The sequence below is a fragment of the Danio rerio genome, chromosome 11 (genome assembly GCF_049306965.1).
Source record: "Danio rerio strain Tuebingen ecotype United States chromosome 11, GRCz12tu, whole genome shotgun sequence".
NCBI classification, from domain to species: domain Eukaryota; kingdom Metazoa; phylum Chordata; class Actinopteri; order Cypriniformes; family Danionidae; genus Danio; species Danio rerio.
In genome coordinates, this window is record NC_133186.1 from 43584855 (window position 1) to 43602845 (window position 17991).

The following is a 17991-nucleotide window of genomic DNA, read 5'->3' on the forward strand; positions in this document are numbered from 1 at the left end:
CGCGACAGACTTCCTGTTCATCAGCCTTTAAATATAGGCTATCTAGAAGAATAAAGTGCTCTTACGTTACAAATAAGGCTGATATAAATTGCTAAATATATAAAATATTTTTCTATTGTTTATGTATATTGTTGTTTTAAGCCTTAACGTGTTTTTTTCATCTCTCTTTATAGTTAGCTCCATTAGTCGGGTTTTGAGAGCTCGCTTTGGCAAGAAAGATGACGATGACGAGTGTGATAAAAAAGATGAAGACGGAGAAAAGAAAACCAAGCACAGCATTGACGGGATTCTCGGGGATAAAGGTCAGAGGCCTTTAACTTTACGTCTTTGTGGGTGCAAGCGAACGTGATGTGTAAATATGCGGTGTTTATTAAAACTGCAAGGTGTGGATCCGCCGACAGATCGTGATGGACTGGTGCTATAATTGCTGCTGTTGTTGCAATTGATATTTCATTAGGTTGTTATTTGAAAAGGACAGATGCTGCAGTCCTTCATTCTCGCCAGGGGGAATCTGTGCGCCCCCTTGGAAAAATGGCACAAATCGCTCTCATTATTCATGCTGCTAGCTGTTCGGTACTTACTCAATTATTTATGTGAGTCCTGACGTCAGGTATTTAGCCTGGTAAATTAATTTGTGTGACACATTCCATTTCCCTCTCGTTTTAACGACTCCCTAAACGACAACTGACAGTTTGACCCATTTGAGAATCGATGTCAGTTTAAGCAACTACATTATGCAGGACATGTGGAGTCTGTACAGGTGACTTGTTTTGCCAACATTTTGCATTTATATATTTTTAAATATATATTTAAAATAATAATAACAATAATAATAATAATAATAATAATAATTATTATTATTATTATTATTATTATTATTATTATTATTATTATTATTATTATTATTAAAAGCAAAAAATAAAACAAAAAATTAAGTCTAAAATCTTTTTAATTGAATTTAATATACAGAAAATATATTACAGGCTGTCTGAAAAATAAAATGGTTTATTAAATACACTATATATATATATATATATATATATATATATATATATATATATATATATATATATATATATATATATATATATATAATTAGAATGTAATATAATTTAAAACGCACAATTTCTGCATTTTCTTATTTTATATTTTTTGCGTTTTTCTAAACTTGGTTATGAACAATCTCGATTTAAGCCTTTGTAACCTTTAGACTGAGACACAAAGGAGAAAGGGCTCTGGAGCCGGGCAGCAAAAAGAGCAACTGGACCGGTGACCCCTATTCAAAGATCCTAGAAAAGAGGGGAAAACTTTGTACAAAGGAAAGTATAAAAAAAGAAAGGCAGATAAATTATTCAGTGCTCCCTGCTGCTAGATAGTTTTGTAATATGAAGGAGCGTTTACAATTGTAAGCTCAACATTTCATGGTGCAAAACGGCGTCTTTTGTGCGGGTTTAGTTGCGCGTAACTGCGCAGTTGGTTTAAGACAAAGTAAAGCGTTTACATTTACACATACCTGACAGTTGTTTTGGTTTAAAAATAAGGATATTTTAAGACGAATTAATCAATGTGTTAAATAGGAATGCAAGTAATTTAATTTGTGTTTTAAACCGTTTTACAAATGTTACGCTAATGTTGCCTCATTCTCATTTAAATATGCATTTACACACGCTACAAAAAATTATGCTAGTTTTTAAACACATGCATGAAAAAAATGTTCATTCTGTTGCTCTCCACTGGTTGTGCTTATTAATTTGTTGGGAATGTTGTGAGTGCGTCATCTCTGGGCTAATGAGTCTATAAATCTGTCATTTCTACTGTCTCATCTTCGGCACAACACAGAATTCACTGTTAAATTCTTTGAAGGGATTCTTTAAGTTTACCATCCGGATAACATTTAATAATGTTAAGACTTATTAGAGCTGCAGTTTGTTGAATGGGCGTCTGTGTTGCTGAGGAGTGTAATAGCTCGGAGGCACCGGTAAGAAACACACTGATCCCCCAACCGCTCTCTCGCCGGGGTTTCGCGCACAAACGTAATGTAGAAGAGCTTTTAAGCCCTGATTAAACTGAGCCCCTTTATTTCTTTTCACTTTCATCTCTAAACGGCTCACACTGACTCGCCCAGGGCGTAAATTCATGAGATTTGCAGTTTATTTTATATCATCTGTTATTTATTTATTATTTATTTATTTATTGTCAACTTTTTGGAATATGCAAAATGTGTTATTTATTTATTTTTGCATGTGCGCATAAGGCGTTTTATTGCATGTGTTTACGCGGTGTTAACGCAGTTACTAGCTAGTTAATCAGAAAAGATTAACCTCACATGTCGTGACATACTAAATAGCCTATATTCATACTTTATTTTATAGATTAAAATATTTATTTGGCATGTGTTTATGATGCGTTAAGTTAATATAGCTAGTTAATTTTCTTTTTTTTTTAATTCTTAAATTTGGCATACGCAATCCGCAAGACATCATAAACATTTTCCTTTTTCACGCACACACACGCAAACACGTTGCTTAAACTCTGAGCAGACCCTATGTGTCTAACCTTAATGGCTTTAAATGACTTCCACATTTAGTTTCGTGGCCATTACAATAATAATAATCTTGTGCACCTGCCATCCTCGTTACGGAAATAAAAAATATGATGAGCGACAGCAGAGTCAGCGCAAACCTGCCAAACATAATTAGTCTTTAATAGGTTACAGCCCCGCGTCTGACAGCTCACCTGGTGCTCTTTTTGTCTGCAGGAGCATCAGTTAAACACGACCACGCGTCCATTTGTGAGAGTGGCACTGGACACTTCAGCAAATCTGTGGATTACCTGAGGTTTTCAGACTAATCAAACAGACTTCAGTCAGGGCATTAGGAGTGTTATTATGGGATAATGGCAATAAAAGAAACTGTAGGCGAGATGGCTGCAGACTCATTTTAATTTTATACACCATCTAAATGATTTTTAGAAGAAAACACAAACACATTTTCACTGATGAAATATTTATTCTAAGAAAAAGCACGAGGGAAATAATTTATAGTATTGGCTCTCCAGACGCGCACCAGCATGCCATATTTTCTCACATTTATATAAAAATAAAGCAGATACTTTCCAGCCTAAAGCCGCACTGAAAGAGAAGCATAGGGAGACGTTTTAAACAAATCCATCTGGAATAGAATATGTTACAGGGACACAGAGTGAGAGAGAGAGAGAGGAAGATTAAGTGAAAGTAAGGGGAAGTTATTTAGCTATTAATATTTTTTCTCCTCAGGCGTCGAGAGTGACTCCATCTGCACTTTCTTGCAGCTATTTTGGCTGGGCTGAAATTGTGGGAGACCCAAATGTTGGGCAGAGATAACATAACCATCAGAGTGTGGACCATCACTGCATTAAACACGGATTAACCTCTTCTCTCCCGTCACCCTGTCTCAACGCAGCTCGAGAATTTGACTGGCGAGGGATTTTCTTTAGTGTGTAGACTCCAGGGTTTCATCTCTAAATGAACACTCGAGAAGCAACAACAATCGATTTTTAAAATAAGATTTTAACATGCATTTTTTATATTTATATATATATATATAACGTATTTTCCTCTTCTCTGATTTGAAGCAGTTTTGTTGACAGGGATAATAAGTTGAACAGATTTAAGCTCATAATAACATTACACTGCAGCTACTGATTATGGACGCTTGCGTCCGTTTCGCCATTACAGTGCTCATTACTTAAAGTCCCGATAAAGGCAGTTCTAATTCCTGGAACCAATCAAATTTACCGAACCAGATGCAATTGACCATGATTTGTATTCAAGCATTAGTGATGAACATTTTTAAAAAGCCATATCAACTCTATCTATCTATCTATCTATCTATCTATCTATCTATCTATCTATCTATCTATCTATCTATCTATCTATCTATCTATCTATCTATCTATCTGTCTGTCTGTCTGTCTGTCTGTCTGTCTGTCTGTCTGTCTGTCTGTCTGTCTGTCTGTCTGTCTGTCTGTCTGTCTGTCTGTCTGTCTGTCTATAAGTTTATTGGTTGTAAACAATAAATTTGGGCTTGAATTTGAACAAACAAATTGGGTTGAACTACTAAATTTTATTTGTTTTATTTAAATTTATTTAAACAACACAAATTGCAGATATCATTTCTATCTATCTGTCTGCCTGTATGCCTGTCTGTCTGTCTGTCTGTCTATCTATCTGTCTATCTAAACAACAATAAGATTATGGATTTTTCGTTTTGTTATATCTCTTTCTATTGTTTATCTAATAATATTAACCTTATCATTCAAAGCATGTAAAGACTTGCGCGTAATTAAACAATATTAAGGAATTTGCTATTCCTGCTGTTGATCCATCTGCTTAAATGCAAACATGGTTGATATTTCAATGTGTCTTTTGTTGAATCCGCTTTAATGCTTAATTGGCCTCTATACAGGGATTATAGACTAGTTTACAATGTGTCGCATGACCTGTGAACTCCCGACAGGGCCTGAATTTGTCAAGATGCGAGTTTAGATGTTAAAAATGAAGCAAAACGGGTAAAGATGATGTGAATGACGGCTAAGACAGTTAAAGGAAATTGAGAGGCTTATGATCTTTGATCCGTGGATGTCTTTCGCTCATCAAAAACACTTGAGAGCACTGCTGTACAAAGCGACTTCATATTACCGCCTGCCTGTTCATTAAATGCGGTTTGCCATCTGGGACGGTGTAAATCTCAGTACAGATGTTAGGGAGAATATCATTCTTTTATATCTGAGAAAAGTCTTGTAATGGTGCGGTTTTCAGCTCCCCTGCTGGAAATTCTGGAGTGCGCGGAAGACTTTTACTCACATGAACGCTATTTCATTATCTGCTTCTGCTAATAGCCAGAGAGGATTTCATTTTTCAACTTTTCAAGGGCTTTGGAGCCTAGATGTAATGCATGAATCACGCATAATGTACTGAGTAGATGTGTGCGTGGATCTTTATGCGTAATTCCTTTCTTGTAATGGATATTGTATTTGGTGCGCTCGTATCTGGTTAATGTTTGTAATGGGGTCTTAAATACACAATTGATTTTGACATGTAAATTGTCATTTCCGTTTTAGCCATTTGATTTGTGAGGGCGGGTCACACTTGACACACACAAGCTGCGTGTGCTCACTCTCTCTCTCTTTCACTCTCTCTCTTTCTGTGTGTGTGTGTGTGTGTGTGTGTGTGTGTGTGTGTGTGTGTGTGTGTGTGTGTGTGTGTGTGTGTGTGTGTGTGTGTGTGTGTGAGGAGGGAGTCTGAAAATGCATCCAAACTGTGCGCAATCATGTTAATTTTGGTGTCGTTCAAACGCATGAACCATTAAAATCAGTGTTTTTAGTTGCTAGAATTATTTGCTTAAATTATCCAAAGACAGATATACATTTATGGGGGGCTTGCAGGGTAATTGTGCTGAAAACAAACAAATAAACAAAACGCAAAAAAGGTTTGTGCTTCGGAATCAGAGCGCAACAATATGCGCAATTGGTATTTTTACAATTGAGTTTTTTTCTGACTCAAAATGTTCTGTTAGATTATAATTTAAAAGCCATATTGTTACATTAATATACTGTATGTTAGTTAAATATGATAAAACTATAAAATTGTTAATAGTGTGAAATTATATTTGCTGTCTCTGTTGTTTTTTACGCATTTGTCTGGAATCACACTTTTTTCTGTCGCCGGCGTGTGGATTTAACTAATGGAGCGTTTCAGTCGCGTTGGTCGGTGTTTTAAAGATCCGTTCAAGTAGCTTTTAAGGGAACAATAGAGGATCCCGGGATGCGGTAAATGGCAGTGACCGGTAACCTCTCTCACACTTGGGCAGGTCATCGCGCTTCAGTAAGCACAGCTTATAGAGCCCAGAATCACCTCTGAGAAAGTCATCTCAGCAACAAGTGATACGCTGAATTTATAGGATTGGAAAACGCACTGATAGATGAACAGTTATCTGCTGAATGAAAGCAATTGTTGTGTTGATTTTAATGGAAGCAGCAGATACATATCTAAAGAATGTGAGATTTTAATAAAAACGAAAGCATTATATCAAGAATAATAGTTATTATTTGTAATTATAATTGCGATTAGTGCATATCAATTATTTATTAAAATGTCATATCAATATAATAATAATAATAATAATTATTATTATTGTTATTATATTGATATGAAAGTTTAATAAAAAATAATTTATATGCACTAATCGCAATTCTAATTAAAATAATAAAAAAAATATTAACTATTATTATTATTATTATTATTATAATTATTATTATTATTAATATCTGATATTATAAACTGAATACGGCACTCGGAACTCAAATCTTGACCAGGCTTTTAGAGACCGAAACGAACGCGTTGAACTTGTCAAATCTAATTAAACGCTTCCTTCACAAGCGATTATGTATTTGTGTTTTTTTTTTTCTCTGTCTTTCTCTCTCAGTAGTAGGCTATTATTATCATCACTATTATTATTATTATTATTATTATTAATATTATTAATATTATTATTAATATTAATATTATTATTATTAATGTAACAGTATTATCATCATTTATTTTATGCAACACGGTTATTATATTAATCATGTTTGTGTATGTATATTTATGTCTTATGTTGACGCCTACATGGATTTCTTGTTTTATTAGTTTGCATATTATATTGAATTTTTAAATTAATAATAATAACAATAGTAAAAGTAACATTATTATAATAATCATCATCACTTTCATTTCAATATTTTTATTATTATTAATATTAATATTGTTATTAGTCGTAGTAGTAGTATTGTTGTTATTGTTGAATTATTCTACCGGAGCACCAAAAGCGGCAGTTTTCCGCCATGTATTTCACAGGTCTGCGCCCCCTTAATTTAGCAAGTTTGTGGAAATTTTTTCTGGAGTCGTTACGGACCCCACATGCGAAAAGGCGAGACGCAACTTGGACTATGGCGATCCGTTCTAATTGGGGATGAAATTCATTAGAGAAGACATTCATTTAAGACCTTTAAGTTTTCCACACATTTTAAAGGTATGAGAATGGATTAATGGCTTATAGCCAATACTGAAATTTATTGCCTCTTTGAAATTTGTCCTGCCTGTCTAACGGTGTCACAGGAAGCACTTAGGGGAAAAAATGAACAAATAAAAACAGATTCCTCAAGCGTAATATTTTTAAAGTGCATGAATGAATGAAACAGGTGATGGTTTATGTGTCATTATTATTATTATTATTATTATTATTATTATTATTATTATTATTATTATTATTATTATTATTATTATCATTATTATTATTATTATATTTATTTTTTTATTATTATTTTTATTATTATTATTATTATTATTATTATTATTATTATTATTTTATACCATTTCAGCATGACAATATATTGACCCCTTGAACAGTTCCTGCTTGTCATCAAACTATTTCAGAACTGTAACAAGAGGTGATTTAGTCATAACAAATGTTAACAAAGCTGTCATATATATATTTTTTTTTTCAATATGTGGACCCTTTTTGTATTTTCAGATGCTATGTAAATTAAAAATACAAAACTGAAAATGGATAAGAACCATTGTTATTGTTTACTTATCTCAAAATGGTCTATATTCTGATGAAATTGAGCTGATCTGGATCCAGTGTTCTTCGTGCATTGTGAACATATTTACTCTCTGTTTGCATTCTCACACTTTTTTTGTTTGCGTCTGAATGTGTGTGTTTTTCTCCTTTGGAATAAGATATGAAGTGATGCTCGGATCATCCTCTCACTTTTGAATGGAGGAAGAATCAATTGTCTCCTGCCCCTTTATGGAAAGCATTTTGTTCTTTTAATTGAATGCTGCCTCTCTTTTTTCTCTTCTTGTGTTGGGCCTAAGACTCCTCTGAAGTCTAACAGCCCTCTCTCTCTATTGTCAAACAAACTGCTCCTAAAAGGAAAGAAAGAAAAGAGCAGAGGAAAAAAGAACTCTGTTATTTTCTGTCTTGAGATTCAGCACACGGGCTATTCAAGCCAGTTGATGAACTCCTTCAAAAAGTTTATTAAGGGTATGAAAACAATGTGGACTAAAGCCTTTGGGCTCGCGGGCAGACAGTTTATAAACTAGCGGCCATTGTGCCTCCAAGGCAGATGCATGAATACTTTTGAATGGGGGCTTCAAACTGACACGATGGGGCTGGACAGCAGCCTGTTTAGTGAAGAGGCTTGTGGAAGAGACGGGCTCAGTGTGTTGTCTGCATTAATGTACATCTGTAGGGACTGGGGGTGAATCCCCACTCCAGCACACTCGGATGGGAGACACACATTCAGAGAGCTGATTGTCCTTCCATCTCTTTGGGAGTTTGTTTTGCACTCTTTATGTTTGATTAGGAGAACAAAGTCTATGCCAGTGAAGTCTTAAATGTCATGGAGGTTGTATTGCCGGATAATGCTTCATGTAATAACAAATAATCAAACAAAAGACAGTTATGATAGCATGACACTTAAAGGGATAGTTCACCCAAAAATTAAATTAACATTATTCTCCCTCACATGGTTTTACACCTTTATATATTTTCTTTAGGAAGATATTTTGAATTGCTGGAACACGTTGATTATAATAAAAGTAAATCTATGAAAGTCAATGGGTGCCAGCTACCGGCATTCTCCAAAGTATCTTCTTTTGTGTTCAAGAGAAGAAACTCAAACAGGTTTTGAACAAGTAAATGATGGAGAATGTTGATTTTGGGATGAACTGTCCCTTTAAGTAAGCCACTTCATGTATAGCATTTATTAAAGTATGCGGCTACTGAACATGAATTTGACTTATTCACATATTATTATTAAAGAATTATAAACAAATCACTTTGATTATGCTTTACAAGTAAAGGCTATTTGAATAGTTCTACCTCAAAATACAATGTTCAATTTGATGCTTGCAATTTTTTTGTTGTTGTTTCTTGCAGTTGTATACAAGTTGTACACGTTTATATTGCGGAATATCTTAGTATTTCTGATGCTGCTAAAGGCCGAACTTAATTCAAAGTCTACCCTGATTTATTTAATTTTAAGGTTTTTTTTTTTTTTTACAATTTTACATCAAACATTTTTTATATTATTTGCTAAAACCAAACCCATGAAAATGTTCTCCAGTTTAAATTGAGATTCTATCTAAATAAAGCAAGACAATTTGCCATTTTTTACAGTAGCACATGTCACATTTGCCTAATTAACAAACTATGAATAGTACTAAAAGTAAATGTTTTGTAAAATGTTGTTTGATGAACATTTAGAATTAATGTACAATTCTCAATATTTATACATGATTAACTAAGACATTTGCCTCACTAAACTCCTAATTTGCTAGTTTTTAATAGTTATTAAGGTAATTGTTAGTGTTACGTATTAGGTAGAATTGGGGATCTAGAATAGCACGCAAAATATGCACTTTTATTTATTTTATATTTTATTTGACTACTTCTAAATACAAATAAACAGTATTAATAACAGTATTAATAACAGACCAGTAATAGGCCACTAGTTAATAGTGAAAATGAATACTTAAGCATAAAGTGTTTTGTTTATCAAAATCCTAAAAATGAGCATTTACAGGTTTACATTTTTTGTCTAATGTGTCTTCACTGCATTACTGATGTCAAATAACCATTTTTTAAGACACATTTAATACTTTTGTCATGTTTGCAAGACTGCAGTATAAAGCATGAGCATCAAACATGCATCTAAAATCTTCTGTATGTCTTTTACTTTTTAATATACAAGACTGTAGAGTAAAGCGTATGTCTAGTAAAGCGCTCGTAATCGTGCCAGTTTAGAGGTGATCTGCATCAGGCCTCGGTTGCCCTTCGAAATGTGTACTTTTTTATTTTATACTTTATTTATACTTTTATTTTATATATTTTTTTTACAAATAATGAGTCATTATCTTAATAATAGATATTTAATAAACCACAGTAAGAATGGAACTAAACTAAAATGTTACTTTTTTGTCTTCATTTTTTATTTTTTAAATCCTAAAAATAAGCATTTACAGGTTTAAATATTCTAATGTGTCTTACTGATGTCAAATAACCATTTTTAAGACACGTTTAATACTTTCGTCATGTTTGCAGACTGCAGTATAAAGCATAAGCATCAAACATGCATGTAAAACCTTCTGTATGTCTTTTACTTTTTAATATCGTGACTGTAGATTAAAGCGTATGGTTAGTAATCATAAATCGCTTGTAATCGTGCCATTTTCAAGGCGATCTGCATCAGTTGCACAAACACCCCTTAAAATGTGTACTTTAATTTATTGTATCCTTCATTTATACTTTTATTTGATTAGTTTTAAATACAAATAATCCATCGATACCTTAATAATAAACTCTGGTAATAAACTCACTCTTTTATTTTAGTTTATTCTTTAAAATCTTGAACATGAGCATTTACAGGTTTAAATAGCCTGAGGTGGCTTAACACCATTATTAATGTCAGATAATCTTTTTTTTTTAAGTCACATTCCTACCTTTTGTCATAATTGCAAGGTAACGTTATGAAACATGGGCACCAAGTATTCATCCAAAATCTTCTGTATGTCTTTTACTTTTTATATTCAATTCAATTCAAGTTTATTTGTGTAGCGCTTTTCACAATAATTATTGTTTCAAAGCAGCTTTATTAAACTACAGTTACATTATTGCATTACAATCACATTTGAAAAAGTTAACCCACTACAGCAGTGTTGCCCTCAGGCAACAGAAAGTTTTCTTAAGGCTCGTGCTGAGCACAGATTTTTTAAAATGATTGCAACCAATTAAAATGTTAGAAAGCTATCAATAAAACATCCAATAAGGTGTGGGAGTCACTATCTAGCACCGTTTGAAGGTGGAACTTCATTTTCTGACTAATGGTGACAGGAGCACATGGTATGAGAAGAAGTTAAAATTATTTGCTTAATTAACCTCATTCATAAACTGAACATAAAAAATTGTTAAAAATTTGTGAAGTTGTAGAGAAGCCTTTTGTCAGGTTTTATCAAGTTTTGAAAAATTTATTTTACATGTTCAGAAATTCTATTTTTCTTTCCGTTGCCTCTGGGCAATGTTGTGCGATAAGTGGCACTTTTCAAGATGTGTGTACTGACATTATATATGGGCATTTTCACATATTATCATTTTTCATATTGCATTATTTTCCATTTATTTAGACTTTTTTAGCATATTTTGACAGAAAAATAGGTGTAAGCTTGTTTTATAAAAGTAAAGCACAGGATCCCATGTCGGCAAATTCCATCTGAGGACAATGAAATAGACTGCAGTGTCAGTGAGAAGTAGGTTTGAGCAGAAGTGTAAAAAAAAGTTCACAGAAGTTCTTCAGAGGTTCAACAAGTACTGACTATCTTTTATAAGTGATCAGTTTACTGAGGAGGCAGCACACAAAATAGGGGTCAAATATATAGACCAGTAACAAAATATATATACAGTGCTCAGCATATATGTGTACACCCCTCACAAATCTCTCATTTAAATTAACATTAGATCTAGGGCTAATCGAACAAAATAATTTATGATAACGGTCCAAAATTACTACACCTAAATTGATATGTTAGAGAAAAATAATGAACAAAAAATGTAAAAGAGCAAAATTCAAAAGAAACAAACAAACAGAAAAACATATGTATATTTACAATTTTGGTGAAATTTATTAGCCACCCCCCCCCCCCCCCCCAATATTTCGCATTCATTTAAATGTATGTCTTCTATTTCTAAATATGGTCAGTGAATAAAATATTATTGAATAAATTTATCAGTTTAATAAATCTGTTTGATTCAAATGCACCAAAATAAATAAATTATAAACTATATCCACTGATAAATGGATAAAAATATTCATTTTCAAAATGGGGTGTACTCAGTTATGTTTTATTTGTTCTTCACTTTTTCCTCAATGATTTTGTTACAATTTGAATAAGATTTGTAAATTATTATTGCACTTTGATCAATGACTCTTGATCTTTGATATATAATATGTGAAGAATTTTCTCTATGATTTTGTACGATTGTTGCATAACATTGCCTTAAATAAACAAAAAATATTTTGAAGTTGGGGGAGGGGTTCAACTTTTCAAAAACAACTTTTAATAACATTAAAATATTCCCAAAAGAACTAAAAAAAATCATGTGGAATCATTTTTGTGTTATGTACCATTAAAATATGTACAGTAGAGGGTTAAGATTATTAACTACCATAAACTTGATTAGTTACTAATAACTTAAACTAATTAACTAGTAGTTTCTACCGTTTAAAGTTATTTAAAATAAACACAGTTGACCTTCAGTTATTTAGTAGGTGATATCTTTGTGTACATGTTCAATGAAGTATGAATATATATCTCTCTCTATATATAGATTTATATACAGTTGAAGTCAGAATTATTAGCCCCCCTTTGATTTTTTTTTTTTTGATTTCCCAAATGATGTTTAACAGAGCAAGGAAATTTTCACAGTATGTCTGATAATATTTTTTCTTCTAGAAAAAGTCTAATTTGATTTATTTCGTCTAGAATAAAAGCAGTTTTTATTTTTTAACGTTAAAATTTTTAGCCCCTTGAAGCTAATTTTTTTTCGATAGTCTACAGAACAAACCATGGTTATACAGCAACTTGCCTAATTACCCTAACCTGCCTAGTTAACCTAATTAACCTAGTTAAGCCTTTAAATGTCACTTCAAGCTGTATAGAAGTGTCTTGAAAAATATCTAGTCAAATATTATTTACTGTTATCATGGCAACGATAAAATAAATCAGTTATTAGAGATGAGTTATTAAAACTATTATGCTTAGAAATGTGCTAAAAAAATCTGCTCTACGTAAAATGTAAAAATAAACAGGGGGTCTAATAATTCAGGGGGCCTAATAATTCTGACTTCAAAATATAGACAGACTGTAGAGTAATACGTATGGTTAATAATCAAAAAACGCTCGTAATCATGCCAGTTTCGAGGTGATCTGCGTCAGTCCCACAAACACCCCTCGCTCTGCTCTGGCAGGTGTCAACATTAGCAACACAATTGGCTCTCGAAGCCCCAGCGCAGCGAGACGGCTAACTTTAACTGTGTGCGATGCCATGAAAAGAGCACCATGAAGAGGTTATGAAGGGGAGGAGGGAGATTAAGCTTTGAGACCGCTATTAGCAGGGATGAGGCTTTTCTAAACAAACAGCGCAGTGAAAGAAATCCAAGAAAAGATCAATAATGTGTTAGTTTTCCAAGCTAAGCCATGATAGATCTCGAGTACCCATTTTTTTGATTATTTTTTTCATTCTCCTTAGAGTTGTTGTTTGTGATATCATAGGTATTGGCAATCCAATTTGGGTGCAGATCTTAAGAAGCGCACTGTATTTTGAAATCGAGTATTCGAATGCACTTGTTGTGTTTGCTGTATTTATATGTTGTTTATTTGTTTAGGTAACACTTTAGTTTAAGCATCAGTTCTTAACTACCTGCTTATTTTTAAGATATTGGATGTTTATTTGTACCTTTAAAGTGTGTATTCTGTATAGTCTTATTATACATTCCTGATAACCCAACGCAATCTCACGGCTATTCGTAACTTTTTCATTTAGTGGCTAATTCGTACGAATTCGTACGATCTGATTTGTACATTTTAGTAGGATTTGCTAATCCCCCAATGACGGTTGTGTTTAGGGGTGTGGGTTAGGTTCCACGCCTCCTTTTTAAAATCATACAGTTTCGTACAACTGAATTCGTACGAATTAGCCACTAAACTGGCAAAACGTAAAATACTTGCGTGTTCTCGTGAGATCAGGCTGGATATACAGTAGTACATACGTAAACTACCCTAATAATTATTAATAATAAAATAAAGGGTGACTAAAGTATTAGACAACATAAAAATACTACAGTGTACACATTTCTGTTAAGGATAAACAAATGATATATTAAAGTCTCTCTTTTCTAACTTCCTTTGCTATTGTCAGCTTACTATAATGGTGTTCTCTACAACATGAGACTTGTTGTCACATGCACAGAATTGTTGAATTTTTCATTTCAATTTATAGAAATTTGAGCTTGATCTTGTTTCGTTTTAATATACAACATGCTAACAGTTACTGTAGATGTTTTGATGTAATGAAAGATCTGTTCAGGTAATTTATTCTTGCGAAATGAGTTAATGCTGGCTTGGTTTCTGCCAGTATCAAATATTCCTGTTGTCATTAATTGCTGAAGCTTTTATCATGAAATACAGTACAACCAATGTATTGATCTAAACTACAAAAAGGATTACATTAACAGGTTTAATAAACTTAATGAATACTTCTAGATATGTTCAGAGTAAATAAATGTTTGAAGCAATCAATTTGAACAAGAATGAAAACAATAAACTGTTAAAAAAAATGTACAGTAACTTACTGGCAATTCTGGTTGCCTGTAAATTTACAAGCACAGTGTGAATAAATAATTACAATTTTGCTGTATTTTTCAGTAAAATTGTAGTTATTAATTTACATTGCGCTTGTTAGTGTACAGTCTTACTGGCAACCATAATTGCCAGTAAGTTACTGTAAATCTTACAGTAAATTGTAATCATTAATTTACAATGCGTTTGTAAATTTACAGTCTTACTGGCAACCAACATTACCAGCAAATTACTGTACGTTTTACAATAAATTGTAATTATTCATGTACAGTGTGCTTGTACATTTAAAGTCTAACTGGTGAACAAAATTGACGATACGTTACTGTAAATTTTACATTAAATGAATAATTATAATTTACTGTCAAATTTACAATAACTTAATGGCAATTTTGCTCACCAGTAAGATACTGTAAATTTTACAGTAAATTGTAATTTTTATTTTAAAGTGTGCTTGTGAATTTACAGACTTACTAGCAACCAAAAGTACCAGTAAGTAAATGTAAATTCTACAATAAATTGTAATTATTTATGTACAGTGTACTTGTGAATTTACAAAATCGGCAGTAAAATAATGTTTGTTTTACAGTCATTTTTAATGCATTAAAATAAAACAGCCATATGTTAAAATTACTTAAAAAACACAAAAGACTTTATTAGTTATTAACTCAATACAACAAAATAGTTGTAAATTTTGATTTTAATCCATTATTAGGGGATAACTAGAAAATGAACATCACATTGTTACAAGACTAACACATGCTGTTATAACTGTCATTACATAGACTTTAAATTAAAGTCAACTTTTAAGTTAAATTAATGGATACTACCAAATGTAACCTTACTGTACAGAGTTAACAAACAAAAAGCCCATAAAAAGTCAGAATGTTTGATTGGTTGTTGGCCAGATTACCATTAATGTTTGAAAATGAATCACCTATAAAATCTTTAATATTTTGTATTTTTTATTTTTTGCTGAATACAACAATCTAATCATTATAAAAAGGCACTGTTAATGTTTCAATGATAATTAATTATTCACAATATATTGAAGTGCCCGCAATGTTCCTATCGGCGCATGCCTTATGCTGACATACTGCAATTTAGAAGCAAGAAACACAAGGAAAGTAAACAGATTGAATATTGTAATTTTTTTCATATTCAGCACTCGCACAACTATAATAAAAAAAAAGTTATAGTCTCGGTCTGTGTCAAGACGAAGTCATTAGATATTTTCTTTCTTTACGACTAAAGGTTTTATATCGGTAAGGGAATGAGTTGACATCAGGGTTGCTGTCTTATGTAAGTGCTCGTGTTGACAAGAAAAACAAGGTTTCCAAAAGTCATTTATCTATCTATCTGTGTTAGTCTGGTAGATCTCGAGCGTGCCATTGGAAAAGGACAAGAGTGCTCGATGCTCTGTTGTAGTTCCCATGGGGTTTAGACTCTATGTTTTTCCTAGAGCGAAGGCAATTTTGCTTTAATTGGTTGTTTTCAGACTGCTTTCTTGTCACACACTCAGGATAGCTCTCTGAAAACAAATAGAAAGGAAAAGTGTCTCTTGTTTTCTCCAGGGCTTTATGTGAAGCACTTCGTCCAAAGTGAGGATTTTGATTGAATTGTGTGAATGCTGCTTCTTGCTGGATGCAGAGCTTTAAATATTCATCACAGCACAGGTAAAATGGAGAAATGTGTCTTTTTGTTTTCATAGATAAAAAAAAAAACGAAATTTTTGTGACCCTTTTAGCCTCTAAACTTTTAATTTGCATTGCTCATTGGAATACTGTTTATATTATGTTTGTGGTTTGCAAGTATGAATTTTTGCACATTTAAAGATGTGCAAAAATAATAGTTTAATCCGATTAAAATGCAGGGAAAGCATTGTTAAAAGAAAAAAACAACAGTTAGTTTCTATTAAGATTGCTTCAAACTTTACATGCACTGATTAAAGAGGATGATTTAAGCTGTAAATGTGTTTATATGCTCCACTTGTTGCTCTCCAGTAAATTGTGCCATAGATCAGGTGTATAATAATTCATATTCATGGTAACACTTTATAATAAGATTTCATAAGTTAACGTAGCATGCAACTATGACCATTACATTAATTACAGTATTTATTCACCTTTATTACTGTACCTCACAGTGCATTAGCTAAGGTTGACAAGGATTTTAATCATGCAAATATCTTTTGATGTTATGGGTCTAGTTTCCTTTAGTTGCTAAAATTGATTGCAACTTGAAATCCACTGTTTACTATTCAGAGCAGAATTGTAGGTTCATTCATTCATTTTCCTTCGGCTTAGTCTCTGCTTTAGAGGTTGCCACAGCGGAATGAACCACTAACTATTCCAGAATATGTTTTATGCAGTGGATGCCCTTCCAGCTGGAACCCAGTACTGGGAAACACCCATACACTATCATATCTCTCGCACACACACACACGCACACACACACACACACACACACACACACACACACACACACACACACACACACACACACACACACACACAAACATAAACTAGTTTATTCAGTTCACCTGTAGCGCATGTGTTCTCCCCACGCCAACATGGGAAGAACATGCAAACTCCACACAGAAATGCCAACTGGCTCATTCGGTGACAGTGCTAACCAGCTAACCATTGAGCGACTGTGGCACCGTGTAGGTTAATAATAAAAAAAAAAATTGTAGTGGTAAAAATTAAAGATGTTACGTAAATGTTGAACTACATTTAAAAAAAAACTGTAATTTTACAGTTTATTTCTGGGAGCTGGGGTGCCGAAAAAAACCCTGTAAAAATGTAACCCTGTAAAAAATTACAGAAATTTACTGTAAAATAACAGAGGTTGAATGACAGAAATTTACCAGAAATTTTAATTTATGGAAATATCTGTAGTTTAATATCAGTTATTTTACAGTAAATTTCTGTAATTTAACTGCTGTTATTTTTAGTTTTTTTTTTCCGGCACCCCAGGTGGCAGAAATAAACCGTAAAATTATGGATTTTTTTTTACAGTGTATGATAAATAAATGCTCTAAAAATATTGTTCATTATAGTTTATCTTAGCAAAGACATTAACATTAATGAAACCTTATTGTAAAATGTGACCATATTCACTGTGCACTACTTTTGTTTTATGAATTAACCTCCTACAATTCTGCTCTGAATAGTAAACAGTGGATTTGTAAATTGCAATCATTTTTAGCCACTAAAATGAAACTAGAGCAAGACCATCAAAACATCTTTTTTTCCGCCCATCCTCCTCCGTCTGTCAACAAATCATTTTTTACCCCTATAAACAAAGCAGCGTATTTAAAAATACCATTTCATTTGGCGTGTTTGGCTTTGTTTTGATTGGATCTGGTGTCTCCTAAGATCTGTGTGGTCTATTATATTTGTGGTATATTTATATTCAGCCACTGCTTGTGAAAACATTCGGCGCGTTGTGATTTCTTGACTGATAAATCAGAAGGGATTGGCTTAAAGTGCATGCCATGTTTGGTGACAGACAAAACATTAGGAGGAGAAAAAAAGTGTTAAAGTGTTTCT

At 32.7% G+C, this 17991-nt stretch overlaps 1 protein-coding gene and 1 long non-coding RNA gene across 5 annotated transcripts in view; both read left to right on the forward strand.

Moving 5' to 3' along the window:
• LOC141376673 (uncharacterized) overlaps positions 1–17991 on the forward strand; it is a 227007-nt gene that overhangs the window by 80673 nt on the left and 128343 nt on the right. The window lies entirely within an intron of this gene.
• Positions 1–17991, forward strand: part of pax7a (paired box 7a) — a 135897-nt gene that overhangs the window by 2157 nt on the left and 115749 nt on the right. For all 4 annotated transcript variants that reach the window (XR_012386699.1, XM_009306286.4, NM_131325.2 and 1 more), the window contains 1 exon segment: positions 174–302. Coding sequence is in view for 3 of the 4 variants with exons in the window: in XM_009306286.4 (XP_009304561.1) it covers positions 174–302 (129 nt within the window). In the remaining variant the exon portion in view is untranslated.